General features: G+C 48.4%; 1 protein-coding gene and 1 pseudogene across 1 annotated transcript in view; one reads left to right on the top strand and one right to left on the bottom strand.

Annotated features, from left to right (window-relative positions):
- Positions 1-429: 429 nt before the first annotated feature.
- The window catches only part of LOC105290976 (nodal modulator 1), a 49,333-nt gene continuing 34,753 nt past the window's right edge, over positions 430-15,009 (bottom strand). Inside the window, exons 21-29 of the mRNA XM_023529669.1 lie at positions 13,860-14,054; positions 12,845-12,972; positions 11,773-11,914; positions 7,955-8,038; positions 6,697-6,807; positions 4,550-4,651; positions 2,851-2,970; positions 1,667-1,759; positions 430-1,013 (exon numbers count right to left, since the gene is read on the bottom strand). Of these exons, the coding sequence (XP_023385437.1) occupies positions 882-1,013; positions 1,667-1,759; positions 2,851-2,970; positions 4,550-4,651; positions 6,697-6,807; positions 7,955-8,038; positions 11,773-11,914; positions 12,845-12,972; positions 13,860-14,054 (1,107 nt within the window). The 3' untranslated portion in view covers positions 430-881. The remainder of the gene's footprint in view (positions 1,014-1,666; positions 1,760-2,850; positions 2,971-4,549; positions 4,652-6,696; positions 6,808-7,954; positions 8,039-11,772; positions 11,915-12,844; positions 12,973-13,859; positions 14,055-15,009) is intronic.
- LOC111738608 lies at positions 6,461-6,579 on the top strand (annotated as a pseudogene).

The raw sequence follows: 15,009 nt of genomic DNA, 5'->3' as shown, positions 1-15,009 counted from the left end.
TTCTGAGGATCCCTCGCGCAAACCAGTGGCCTTCAGGCCTTACCCATCTGAAACACATGTTTTGTATGGCCAAAAACGTGAGGTTTTTAAAAAATTGAATGTTGCTAATGTTTAAAACTTGGAAGATTTTGCATAAAATGCTATCTTTCTGGCTTCTCCAGAAACATGAGCGTGCACTCCTGCTGTCCCAGTGAGCTAGAGAAACCGGCTCCTGAGGATAGGGTGGGGACGTTTTGTTTTGCCACGAGCACCCCCCATCCCCCGTTCCTCTACCATGGAAGCCAACAAACAGCTGCTGTGTATCAGTCTTTGCTGAGGACTTTTTCGTCCCAGCCCTTCACTCAGGACCTGCGTGCCCCTCTCTGGGCATCTCAGTCTGTGAGCCTGGCATTATGTCACTGTCGTCCAAGGAATACATGTGAGAGGAGCTACAACACATACGAACGGGTAACTTTATTGATTTTACCTCCTAACACACCCTCCTGGCAGCAGACACACATTGTGCCGTCTCCAGCAGGGCCCTTGGATGCAAAGGGACAAGGGAGAACGTGACTCCAACAGGTATTTCACGAGAGGCCCCAAACTCACGCTTGCTAGAATTCCTCTCTCAGATGAATGCTGAAGAGTAAGGATTACATTCTCACGCCATCGGCACGGCTTAAATACCTCTTTGACAAAAATAATAATAATAATAATAAATTATCTTCAACTCAGACAATAAATTGTGCTCAGCAGAGTGACAGGAGGGTCTATTCGTCGCATTGCACCAGAGGGCCGGGTATGGGGGACGACAGGTGCCGGTGGCTACGCCCACACAGGTGCAGGGGCAAGGGGCACCAAGCTGTGGCCTGTCCCCAGTGGGATTTCACCGCCCCTCCTCCTCACGTCCGCCTTGTCTTCTGTTTCTTGGCTTGTCTCTTCACATCTTCTGGGCCGCTGTTGTCGGACGCTGTCTGGCCAAGAGCCCGGACGCCCTGCAGTCGACTTGTCAACTGCAACAGCAAGGGAATGAGCTGGAAAGAAAGGCAGAAGGTGAGAAGGAGAGGGAGGCCGGGAGACTTCTGCCCAGATGGACACCGGAGCCCCCCCCGTCAGCTCACCTCCTTCCTCAGGCCCGGTCGCCACCGCGTGCTAATGGGAGGGCCTCAGCTCCAAGTGAGGCAGCCTCGCACGAGGAACTCAACAGAGACAGGCTGGCTCTCTCTGTGAGCAACTCATCCCTGGGAGCAGGGGTCCCTAACCCCCGGGCCGCGGATCAGTACCAGTCCATGGCCTGTTAGGAACCGGGCCGCATGGCAGGTGAGCAGTGGGCAAGCGAGTGAAGCTTCATCTGTATTTGCAGCCGCTCCCCAGTGCCAGCATCACCGCCTCAGCTCCGCCTCAGACCAGCAGGCATTAAGATTCTCACAGGAGCACCGGTCCCTGCTGCCAGAAAGGCTGGGGACCGCTGCCTGGGAGTAACCGAGATTTACGGGTCAGGAGAGATGCTACGCGATATTTATGGCCGTGACAGGAGGGCAGGGGCTGCACTCGGGGCTTTCACGGTCCCTCCCAACCCTAAAATGTTGTCGTTTCCATGACGCTGGATATTCTTCTGTCACTTCACAGCTGCAAGGGGTCACTCGCTGACACATCCCCTTTCACGTGACATTCCTGGAGTCCCTACCTTATCGTGGTTGTAGCCAGCCAGCAGGACAAGCAGCGTCAGAGGCAGGGCGATGTAGGAACCCTGCGCGATGTCTTGCTCAGGCAGTTTCCTCTGCAAACACCAAGAGCACCGTCACTTGTCTGCCACCCACTATTACACAGCCGTGACCCCCCAGCCTTCCAGACTGGCTACCCCAGACACCAGACGACCCCATGCGACCCAAACGCTCCCTCTCCAAAGCAAGGAACCAAGGCAACTCAGACAGATTTTCAGATGCGCCCTCTGCTATCCAAACTCATTTCCTGCTCTGACACTCAGAAACAGCGGCCACCACAAGGTGTTCCTCGCCCCCTGAATGTCCACCGTCTAAACCGAGGACCCTAAGCACTGTGGAGAGCAGGGAGATCCTGTGGTCGAGAAGCAAAGAGCCTCATTCAATGAGTTCCAGATGTGCACTGTCCTAGGCTCAGGCACATCGTGACAAATGTGCTAGTCGCCAAGATTACGCCTTGCGAGACGTAGTAACTGCTACTTGTACCCCAGTGGCCATTCACATTTTCTTCCAAAAAAGCCCTCACCTTTCACCGGGGCCAATCAGAACACAGGCCACATGCCTGGTTTTTTTTTAGTATGTCTCATACGAGATCCAGTAAGGCCCACACATGGCAACTAGCTGATAAACTGAGTAAATTTCTTTTAATCCACAGGTATCGTCCGTACGATATTTTTTTCTCTTACAATCTGTCATATAAATCAGGTTCCAGATTGCTGATCTGCAGTTTCCCACAATCTTTATTTTGTGGTATCCATTACATGCCGCTGCGTCCTCTATATATGTCCTGTAAATTGGCAGCTAGCTCTAGGAGTTTGGGCGGGTCAGGCATCATGTGCCTCCTGGAGGACCACAACGCCACCAATCACGATGCAGTGGCCAAGTGGTAACCTTCCTCCCCAAAAATCACACCTGAGCCACTGGCCTGAACAATTCCACCCCCCTCATCGCCAGTTTCTTCCTCAAAGGCACGAAGGCATCGGGCTAGGACAAGTAGAAACGCACCTGGGGAAATCTAGGATGCAGGACCCGGGATGCTACAGGGCCCACACTGAGGCCCCTTTAAACAGCCGACCTCCCTCTACCCAAACCTCGGGCACAGGGTGTATGAATCTGCCTTCTCCCGCCAGCCCCATGGGGTTTTCCTTACCGTGGGATTAAAAATCAAGGTGATGTGCTTATGGTAGCCCACTGCAGTGAAAGAAACTTGAGGCAAAACGTAGTCATACTGGGACCTGGGGAGCGTGGAGTCCAGAAGCACGACGTAATTCTGTGCGCAAGCAAGAAGTCGTTTCATAAAGGGCAGTCTGGGCAAAGCAAACGAAAACTAAAACCTCACGTGTGGCTGTGATGTAAAGGACTTTACGTTTCAAATGAAATCCCCAAGTTTACACATCTAAACCAAAGTTGCTAACTACAGAGTAATAAACCTCAGTGGGCTATTCTGTCAGTGACAGCGGTGTGTCCCCAATGTCCCTGAGACTGTGTCTTCTGGTATAGCTTACGAGGCCTGTGGCACTTTTTATGAGCATGTTCAACTATGACAATTATGGCCCTTTGAGGACCTAGCTTTATGAAACACGAGAAGTTCTAACGAGCCAATATGGATGAGGGAGGTACATGATCAAACTGGGGAAGACGGTTCGCAATCCAAAACGAGGGTGACTTTGCAAGGACGACACTTCAGTGGCTCATTAACTGGTGCACTGTAAGAACACAGCATCTCTGGAAAGGTCTCAGTGACGGTCACAGCCCTGAGTGCTGAGCCCCTGTGCCAGGTCAACACCTGCTCTGCTCTCAGCCACAGACAAGACTGGGGTGACCACCCAGACTTACAGATGGGAGTGCGAGGCCTGAAGAATTTGAGAGTGACTTGCCCAGGGTCACTAAGCAAACAAGGTGCCGAGCAGGCTTAGAACCCAGGTGAGGTCTGACCCCAGAGCCCAAACTGCCTAAAGTATGTATGTCAGAGGGCATCTGCAGAAATGGGGAGGAACCCCCAAATCCCATCACAACCTATTTCATTTCTGTATAGCCATGTCACGCCGAGAAAGGACATAGCGTATCATCCCCGTGGTGGTGAGAAGCCGGGAGAGGGAACGTCACAAAACAGGCCCACTCCTGACACCCCCAGGCTAAGTCCTCCAGAGAGGAACAGAATTCTTTGCAAAGGTCGCTCCCACCAGGCCAATTACAACATTGCTCTGTTCAATTCGAATTGATAATAAACATTCTATAATCAGTAAATGATGTCTGACATTAGGGATCTGGTTAAATCAATTACGGTGTTTCCAATGTTATGGACTATTGTGCAAACATTAAAAATCATGTTACAGATGATTTGATGATGGGGAAAAGATTTGTGACACGGTCTTCATTGAAAAGCATGCCTCACAAAATAATGTACGACACAGTCCCAGCTTTGAATTGCTCACATGTACATATCTGTATATTTATACTTGTACAAATACGTGTGCACACACTGAAAAAAGACCGAAAGGTACCTATCGACGTCTCAACAGTGGTCACGTCTGGATGATGGGGTTGTGTCTGATTCTCTTCCCTGAGTCTCCTGCCATGAATGTGTATTATTTTTGTAAATGGAAAAACACTGATTAAGAAAAAAATCATCACTAACAGAATCCAACCTCCTTTGATTCAGAGAGGATGACGTCGACCACTTTTAAACAAAGTTTATGAAACACGAGAAGCACAGTCCTCTCGTTTTCTCCCTGAATCCCACTTCTAAAGAGTGAGATTCAGGGAGAAAACGAGAGGACTGTGCTTCCTCAAACGGAAGAGTGGAGCTGAAACGAAGACAGAAATGAGAGCGGCGCCGTGGCCGGTACCTGGCCGTCTCTGAGCAGCGGCGGGAAGTGGAAGAAGAGGGACTGGCCGAGAGACACCGTCTGAACTGGGTTGTCGAGGTTTTCGCTCTTGTAGAGCTTTACCTGGAGAGCAAAACAAAGCAGGACGGCCTTGCGAACCAAAACACGATAAGCCTCCCATCTCAGACATCCTCAGGACAGGTGATCTCCCGGGGAAAGGGTCGTGGAAGCACGGACATGTGAGAGAGAAACCGTCCCCCGACAGGCCACGCGTAACGCAGTCCTCAACCTTCCACGACTCCAGAAGTGCAAGACGTGACAGATTCCGACGACTTACGTTAACACTCAAAATGGTAATAATGTTAAAAAGAACAGCTTCTGACACATCTGTAGTATGCCAGGCATGCAACCAGTGCCTTAGATATGTCGTCACCGATCCTGGCTATTACTATTATCACTCAGAGAACCTGTGTCACCTAAGGTCACCTAATTTACACATGGTGCAGCCTGGGACTCAACCCAGGTCACTGAGGGTCTCACTCCCCTGGCACTGCCTCTCCATAGGCTGTAATCTTAACTCCACAAGCATTCACTGAACTTGAAACGTGTTCCCATTTGGCCTTTGGTTCTCGGGCTGCTTCCAGAAGCAGTTTAGTGCTTGTCTCTGGCCCTTCTTTCTCTCCGGCCTGGGGCTATTGGCCGTTCTCACGCTGTATGTGACGGGCACGATGGTGCTAACTGGTACTAACACTGGGAGTTCCAGCCTGGCCCCCCACAGCAGAGTGCCAGAGCCGCCCCTCCCGGGCCACGCTCACACTCTACATAACACCCAAGTCAGGAAGAGTTTTCCTAAAACCAAAGTCACAGGGAATACTGGAGGCGGAAACCCATGGGTCCCATCAAAGACCACATCTGCGTTCTTTTAACCTGTACATGTTCTAAGTAAATGTGAATTCACTGCCTACATTTAAAAATCAGGTGACTTCGAAAAACCCTAACTGCCGGATTCTCTGGAAAATTGGGAAGTGATGTTAACCCTGGGCCAGAATGTCAACACGGCAGCAAACAGAGGGAGCGGAGTGGCACCGTCCCCTCCCATCCGCCCCACCTTGTACGGGACATGGGTTCCCCAGTGTGCCCTGCACCCACCTAGTCCTCCTCACTCTCTGGGCTTACCTGTCTGGCCCACACAGGGAGCATGCTTGCAACCCCTGAACTGAAGGGCAGGGCAGAGGTGAGTTAAAACCTAAGTGCATGTTCTCACCCAAACCCAACACTCTGCAGTCTATGATTCTGAGTCCCTCTAAAAATTCCACTCCTGTGGCAATTCATTAACATCTTTCAAAGGGTCGCAGGGCACTGTACAACACTTCTGCATTAATCACTAACATGGACGTCTTGTTAGAGCTTGAAGAGACCTCAAGAGGTCACTGAGTCTAACTCCCTGGTTTTACAGAGGGAGAGATGGAACCGAGGTCCATGAGAATGAAGTGACAGCCCAAGGCGACAACGTGAGTAACCACCAGTGACAAGTGACAGTTCAGACCGTCTGGGTTTTGGTCCACTGCCCACCACCTCCACCCCAGACAGAATTTAAACAGTTAGGAGGCACTCTCCGTTAAAGTGGTCTTTCTGTTTCAGACTCCAGATCGTACTGATCATTCATTAGGCTTCTACTACAATGCTTCCAAAGATATACACTGCCAGCAAAATGGTGATCTGAAACTGGACGGCATTCCTCGCCAGCAGTCAGTCAGCAATCATTCCCCCAGATACACGCTGGGATCGAAGCTTCTCAAATCTCAACCTCAACCCTCAGCATCTCCACCTATAGGACTCTAAAGCCAGCGCTAGACAGGCCCAGACATCCTGCTCTGACTCACCTCAAAGCCGAAAAGTACACAATTATTTTCGCCTTAAAAAACTGGCCTTGTCTATGGCCATGCCACCCTGAACAAGCCTGATCCTCTCTGATCTCGGAAGCTAAGCAGGGTCGGGCCTGCTTAGTACTTAGATGGGAGACCACCTAGGAAGACTAGGTGCTGTAGGTGTAAAAAACAAAAACATAAGAGATTGTAAGGTGACAAGGTCCTTGCAATCTGTGAAGTCAAGCAATGGTTGCATCACCTAAAAATAAAAAAATAAAAATAAAAATAAACTGGCCTTACCCATAACGTAGGAAGATACTCGGAGGAAGTGATCACATTGCCACTTAAATCAAACTGATTAATCTGCCGGAAAACTATGATGTTTACATCGTCGATGTCGTTATTCCCGACCTAGAAAGAGAAGGAATGCTGGTCCGAGGAAGCCGGAAGAGGATCTGCTGCTCCAGCTGTGACATCCCAGGGCTGTTTCATAACGAACTTCACTTTTTCTATTAAGAGAGCCAAGTTCGCTACAGAAGTAGCCCAAGTCCAAGGTCATAAACTGACAGTGAGTAGACGGGCTACCCCTGGCCCACAGACTTTCTGACAAGCACAGCATTTATTTTCTTAGTTTTAATTACTTGCCACCATTTAAAAACTTTTCATATTCAAAAAAAGCCAGACTTTCCAGCTTCCCTTGAAAAAAGAGGGAGATGTTTTCGCTTGGCCACGATCAGCAGGAGCTGAGCCACGTCCACCCCATCTGGGTGAGCGTGTGCTCTCCTGTCTATGTCACTTGTTCATATCTGCCAGGCTGCAGTCCACACGACTGCTTGTGATCCTGGCCTAAGTCACCCCAGCAAGGAAATATAAAATTGTAAAATGTAGCCATCACGGCCATCTAAAATGCCAGATGCCATGAAGATGTCAGGAAAACCCACTTGCTAGGCCAAATAGTCCTGAATGGTTCACCATCTCCCTCCCTAACTTAATGCCACCTAATAAGGCCGCCAAGAGGCAGTCCCTTTTGTCCCACCCGAGCCCCCCAGTGTAGCAAGTGAGAGTTATTCCTTGGACAAAAGCTTCACTTTAAATGATTCCCAGTCACTTCCTGTGACCTGGAGGGCTGCCTCTTTAGGGATCAATTAGCTAAGATATTCTCTGAAATTTCAAGACTCCGCCCACCAAATGGGAAAAATAATGTGAATGAACATGGGGAAATAGCATTAAGCTCATGTTTACTTTATCACACTCCCTTGACTGGAGATGCTACTTGTGCCTTAAGATCCTGCACTTGCCGAATGATGATCGGAGCTTGCGGGGGAAGTGGGGAAATGACAGTTCAAACACCTTCTCTGGATGCATGACAGCCGCGCTGTTCATTAAAAACCCCACATGAGATGCTGCTTGGGAAGATGGCACTGTTCTAAGAGGACTCTTAGTTAGGATTTGAAGATCCCCCCAAAACAGATGTAAAGCCGTCAGCGAGAGGAGCACCAAAGGACTCTGATCAGGGATGCAATTGCACCCCGATCCGCTGGGGCATTTCATGCCTTACCACAACCAGCCGGTGGTGGGGGAGGGCCCGTTCGATGTGATCGTTGCCTTCCGCCTTGAGCTGAACGTGGTACACACAGCCCGGCTGCAAACAAACGCAGGTGTCACTTCTCCAGAGAAAGACTCGCCACACGCAACCTGATCTGAGCCTCTTCTGACCGCAGGCCCTGACCAGGATGGGAACTTTGCTGCCCCATCTCAGTTCCCAGTCGGCAGGGCCCATCAACATTCTGGAGAGTTCCTTTAAAAAGCACTCTGATGAAGAAACATTTATCTGACATTCTGCGATTCCTCCGATCCCAATTCACTTTCTTCTACCCAAGGAAAACTAAATGCGGTTCCTTATTCCAAGCATGATGTGCTCTTATTCTGATACAATTCTTCTTTCTTTGCTGTCCACCCCTCCCCTCTCTCTGTATATGTGCATCGAATGATACCTGGAATGACACTCCCAAATGCTTATCACGGATTTTATTTCCGGGAAGCGAGATTTCAGGTTTTTTCCTTTTTTAAAAAAATTTTCTTCTTTAAATTTTTTTTTCTATTACTCTAATTTACAGGCATATGTCATGTTTGCCAAAAAAGTCACCACTATAAAACTTTTCTTTTGACGTTGTACACATGGAGAATGTACATATATTAACTCAAATAATTTCTGGCAGACAACAGTATTTTCTTTTAAGAAAGCCAGCACATGATGACAATTTTCCAAGAGATGGAAGTAAATTTCCTCGAAGGAATGAGGTTTTTGGTTTGTTTTTCATACTGCTGTATTGGCTAGTGGCAGCTCTGATAGAGAGGTATGAGTTCAAAGGAGAATCTCTAGAAGACAAAATCAAACCATAATTCAGATTAAAAGTAAGGCTTTACTATAAATAAACTCACTGTTTGTAAATTTCTGGATTATTTTTTCTTACATACTTATTAAAAGAAAATATCTGTATCTTGCTCCAAAGGATGATAGATCACTTACACTAGGCTGGGTTTTTTAAAACAAAACAAAACAAAACAAAACTTTTAAAACAACCAATTTCCGATCACCAGCAGCACAGCTGGGTTCATAGGTGTCCATATGCACCCGAGAGGGGAGAGCTCTAAGAATGTGACCGTTTATTTTTAAACGAGCACGGATAATACAGGTCTGGTCTCCTAAGATAATGTGCACTGTGATCGTGTCCATTGCAGACAGAGCAGCCTCAGAAATGGCATTCACTCTGCATTAAACGGGGCAATTCCAGGTGGTAGTTTTTCCCTCTTTCGAAAGTTTTATCTTTTTGGACATGTTGCTTCAACTACTTTATAATGAGCACATGGTACCTTTACGAATGCAAAGAAGTTATTATTTTTTTTAAAAAGGATCTAATTTATGATCACCAATGGACATATTAATTCACTTTATATTTATAGCTCAGTTAGGATTGGCAGCATTGGGTTCGGGGCGATACATGAAGAAAAGGAGACAAGACTGCAGAAGCTGGGAAGTGGCACTGCCCACTGGCCCGGGTGCCTGGACCAGGCAGGAGCCCACCGGGCAGCCGCTCCCCTCTTCACTGGCCCGAGCTCTGTCGTGGCTGAGTGCATCCCTTGGCAACAGCACCTGGTGGTGCAGCTTCTCACCCAACCTGCCCAGACAAGCACACTGCCCAGAAAGCTCAGATGAACAAATGGATCCCACCCGGGATCCAAATCCTTAGGAAATCTGCGACAAGGGGTCGCCAGCCTACGGTCCTCTGGAGACTGGCAAACTCACATCCCAAACCCCGGATGAGAAGCGACTAACACTATTCCTCCAGAACCTGTGGCTTGCCACAAGGAGGTGACCCTAAAAAAATCCTGAAAGTGTTAATGAATTAACACCTGTTAGAAGGAGGAGGCGGGTGTTGGGAGCATCAGTACAAATGGAAATCAGCTGAGGTGGCGGAGAAAACTATATTCAGTTTAATTAAATAAAATGTTACAGTGGTGAGTTTAGAAAAACATGCCTGGGCCAGCAAGACACTGGTGGCGGGGCACACGGGAGGTGACGCAGAACTGGCCTTCCTGCAACCGTGACAGCGAGGTAAGCCAAGAGCATGGAGGTGGGCCGGGGTGAGGGGGCTCCCCTGAGATAGAACTAGAGCGGCACCTCCCAGGCCCCTTCTCCTGCTGTCGCCACCTCAGGGTAGGAAAGCTGCAGACGAAAGCCCCAGGCTCACGGTTCCAGTGAGGGCCGCCTCGGGAGGGCGCTGCTCTTCCTTTTTGACCATTTACTGAGCTGATGTGCCAGGCGCCACTCTGTTTGTCACACGAGTTTTCACTCACTGAATACTCAAGCCATTCCGTAAGGCAGACATCATGCTCATCCTCATTTTACAGATGACCAGACAGATACAGAAAGGATAAAAAACTTGCCTGAACTCATCCAGCTAAGACATGGCAGAAGCAGGGTTCCAACTCAGAAAGAGTGGAGCAGGAAAGCGTTTGTGTGGCCAGCGAAGGACAAAATTGCAAAGGCTGGGCTTACACTAAACGCGTGACACAGTGAGGCTGGTGCTAACGACCTGTCGCATGTCCCTGGGCCCCGGCTGCAGCCAGCACAAGGCAGAACACCCAGGCTGCCAGCCGCTCCTCCTGTTCCCTGCGCAAGCACTGCCTCAAGGCAGGAAAGCGGGCCTGGGGACAGCAGGGCGCAGCAGCATGGGCAGGGCTCCCACAGGGCAGAGGACAGCGCGGAGGGAGCATCGGTCATGTGGATGACTCTGATGAGAACACTCCACAGAGGGGAGTGTGTGCAGCCAGCTGGACCAGACCCCAAGTCCATCCTCCTCCTTCAGCCTGACTGCTCCTGGCTCACCAGGCAACCTTCCGACCTGCATTCCAGATACCCCAACATCTGAGACTGGGGATGTCCTGGACACGGAACATGAGTATTCTCATCTTTTGGAAAAAACAGTGTCATCCCCGCGTATCTCAATAAAATGGTGCACTGATGTGCATCTCTGCTCATGTGATTTGGGCAAAAAGCAGTCTACTGCCAAGAGATGCACGACTGTCTCTGCGGTCAACTAAGAATATGCCATTTGTGAACCTGAAAGGCTGGGGACCCAACCCCAAATCCAAGTGGCCCCATCCAGTGGGTGCCATCCACCCCACACTCACTCTCTCTGACCGTTTCAGTGCACACTGAGTGTCTGATTAATGAGCAAATGAATGAATGTACAAATAAAAACTGAGGAAAAAAGCACCATAAATCCTAAACCAAATGTTATAACCTAATGTTATTTGCATCCAAAAAGGCAAATAAGTTGAATGTTTGGCCCACACAAAGAAGTTTACGATTTTATTTAAAAATTAGTTGTTAACAACTAAAAATCAGGAGATGGAAATCTGCACTGCTGACTCCTCTTTTAAAAATTGGAACACCGTGGCCACCCTAGGTCTGTCGCCCCCCTACATGGGCCACACTCCTCCGCAGGTCGCCGCAGTCCTCACCACTCCCTGCCGGGCACCCAGACTCCCCAGCCGCTGGCACTGCTCTTCTGGCCCCATGGGCCTTTGGTTTGAGAGCCCAGGCCTGAGCTATAACCACCCAGTGTGAGGCACAAGTTGCAGCAAGCCCACAGGCTATCAACTTTATTTTGCCGCAAAACCCCAACCCAACGTGTCAGCTAAACAAAAGGTAGGATGTGTCAGTTAAGAAAGAAATTGAGAGGGTTCTAGAACCTTACCGCCTTCCCCAGCCCTCGCGCCCGGCCCATTCCTAGCAGTGTTGGGGGCACCACAAGACACCTCTGAACACAGTATGAAAAACCCTGTAATGAAACGTGTTCCGAGTCTCACCAACAATCCGCGCAATCTGAATTTCCCGTCTTCGTCTGTCACGGTGTCCTCTCCATAAATAGCGCAGTCACGCTGTCCCACCGCTTCCACAGCGACACCCTGCTCCGGTTCTCCGTTCAGAGAAGAAATTGTGCCATAGCAACTGGAGTGACAAGAGGAGAAACGGAACATGACACTCCCGTAGCTTCCCGAAGCACACAAAGAGTTTCAGGTAAAGTGACCTGCATTTACCAACGATTTCCGGTGCAAAACAGCTCAGTGGAGAACTGTGCCCCTGTGACCCACGCAATTCAGGTCTAGCTGTGTCACCGCAAACTGAGCCATGCTCGAGCCAGCCAGGAGGATGTCATCAATTTCTATTCTCATACGTTTTAAGAGACGTGCCAGAAAATTGTAATTTTAAAAGGCTAAGCTTTATTTCATTCCATTTTACTTTACTTTTGTTAAGCTTTATTTTAAATAATGGAATAGTCAATAAAATGGAAATAAATTACTTTCTCTTTTATGCTGCATACTCGATTGAAAATGGGCCATTTTTCTGAACCCACTCCTGATTAATCTCCATCTTAAGCGCTTTTATATGTATATACAAATAAGTGTGTGTGTCTTTGAATATAAATATACATACAACTTACACACACACACACACACACTAGTATTTGCATAAACTATCTCTGGAAGAATTCAGAAACACTGGAAAACCTGAGTCACTGGGAGACAGGATAGGAGGGAAATTTTACATTATATACTCTTCTCAACATTTTGAAGTCAAGTGAATGTATTTCCTCCTTTTAACAATTTAATCTACGTTTCCAATTTTTCTAAGAAATAAAACTTTTAAGCAACTACACGGGCTCTCACAGGCCAATCTCGAAGCAGGAACTTTGTGACTGAATCACTAGTTTGAGATATCAGAAGGGCGGCAGTCGACAACCTGTGGGCCTCGCATCTTATCTTCCTGCCTCCCAAAGAAAAGCAGTACGAAGGTGGGCCTGAGCATCCAGACAACAGGGGCCCGGGTATGAACGCACAGCCCAGGCCTGGACGAAGGGCGCGGGCCGGGGCTGCCTACCTGTAGGCCGTTCGGTACCCGGTGATGGTGATCTTCAGGTTCTGCCCCTCCTGCACCTCGATCATTTGGGAGGATGGCTCGAACCGAAATTCTTTCATCATGGGTTTGAAGTAATACTGGCCAGGGCTCTGCCAAGAGACGACCTCCGCATTCACATCTAGGTCTGGCTTAAAAGCGGACAACTAAAGTCATGATGGACCGGAATTATGCCACAAGGGCTGTGGGGCGTCCCAGACGGACAGAAATGGTACCTCTACCTCTCCCACAGTTACAGGAACGGCACTTACAATTCTAACAATAGCTGCTGTCATTCTCGTGCGCCTCAGGAACTCAGAGATAAAAATCATCTTTGAATGTTAGAAATGAAGAAACTGAGGCTCAGAGAGGCCAAGTAACTTGCCTGAGGTGACACAGCAAGTGTACGTAGCAGAGGGAAGACTTGAACTTGGGTGTGCATGACTGCATAGCACGTGGTCATTTGGATACGCCACACCGCCTATCTGTGACGTCCCTACAACAGTCACTTTATTCCCAGGACTGACAGGATGGACAATTAATGTGCATGCACCTCCTGAGCCCTCGCCAGCCAGGGGCTCAAACTATATCTGGAATTAAAAATTGGTGCTATCCGCCACTATACAGAGCGTGCTTTGCAAAAGAAACACAAGCTAACCGCCAACCAAGACTCATCATTATAAACGACGAGATCCTACGGTAAAGCAAAGGGACGCCCGAGACAGGAGCTAGTGTGGCCAGTGTCATTAATTACATTGTCTTTGTGACAAGTGGGTGACCAGAAAACGAGAAGTGCGTGCGGAAAGGAACAGGAATCAGCAGCATTAAGTTCTTGTGAGAGCAACATTCTGATTACATTTAGTCCCCTGAGAAGCTTCAAACGCTCCACACTGGTGTGCTGTTCTCACATTGTCAAGCAAGCGACGCACAAGTCACACACACCGCGTCCCTGCTCCTTCATGGGGAAGATGGGCAGGAGCTCAGTTACAGGACACCTTACCAGGTTTGAGAACGTCAGAATGCCATTGTCCTGCGTCAAGAGGTTGGAACGAAACATGCCACCGCTGAGGGATAAGAGGACCCCAGGGAGGGGCTGGTCATCTTCAGCTTTGATCTGGCAGTGAGAAAGGGATACCAGGGTGAAGCTAACTCGTGTCAGCCAAGAAGACAACATTTCACAAGTCAAGAGGTAATTCTCACGGGTTCTCTTTTGTTGTTATTCACTAGGGGAACAAAGGGTCTGTTCTTCACCCCAGGATAACTGATGATTGCAGGTGTGCAGCCTTCTGGGACGTGAAGCTTAGAAACGTCACAGGGGAGGGGGGGAAATGATGGCACCCACATGCTCCACACGCTTTCTTCCCTCAGCCTCGTGTGCTGGCCACCCCTGCATCAGTCCACTGACAGAGGATCCGCCTCACTGGTTAGCAGCCGCACAGCATTCTAAACCAGAGGCCGGCAAACCATCTTTGCGATGGAAAAGGAGACACAACTGAAAGGTTCTCTCCTTCTGAATCTGAATAGCCAATTCCTAGCAGTAGAACCGCTGGGTATATGTACTTTAAATTCAGAAAGATGCCATCAAATTGTACTCCGAAGCGGCTATAACCATAAGTCGTCCATGCACGGGAAAATACATGCTCTCTAAAACATGGATATTGTCTTAATTTTTGCAAATGTAACTCAAAACCCAGTGTTTCGATGGTAACTTTCTTTGTGTTTCTCAGTCACTACCAAAGTTGAGCTTTTCTTCTATGTTTATTAGTCACGTGTATTATTTCTGTGAATTGCCTTTTTATTTTCTTTGTTCATCTTTTCTCAACTGGGTTTTTTCCTTATCAACTTTAGAATTTCTTTATAAATTAAAGATATTATTTAGGGTATAAATATTCCTTCTTGGTCTGACCATCTTTCAATGTGGTACAAAATACATTCTGCAACACAGAATTGTAATTTTTTATGTGAAGTAATCAGCCATTCTTTTCCTTTGTCCTCCTGACTGAAAATCTTTATACTCAAGCATCTCTAGGCTTACTCTGCACTTCTCAGAGCCTGCTTCTTCCCAAGAACAGAGGAACAAGAGAAGACATCAAACAGCACAGTAGGAACGTTCTGTGTCCTTTGTTAAGGAAGAAAGCTTAAAATGCTTC

Source organism: Pteropus vampyrus, unplaced genomic scaffold (genome assembly GCF_000151845.1).
Source record: "Pteropus vampyrus isolate Shadow unplaced genomic scaffold, Pvam_2.0 Scaffold40, whole genome shotgun sequence".
Taxonomy (NCBI): Eukaryota; Metazoa; Chordata; class Mammalia; order Chiroptera; family Pteropodidae; genus Pteropus; species Pteropus vampyrus.
The sequence above is the reverse complement of the archived record's forward strand: the minus strand, read 5'-3'. Positions and strand labels throughout refer to the sequence as shown.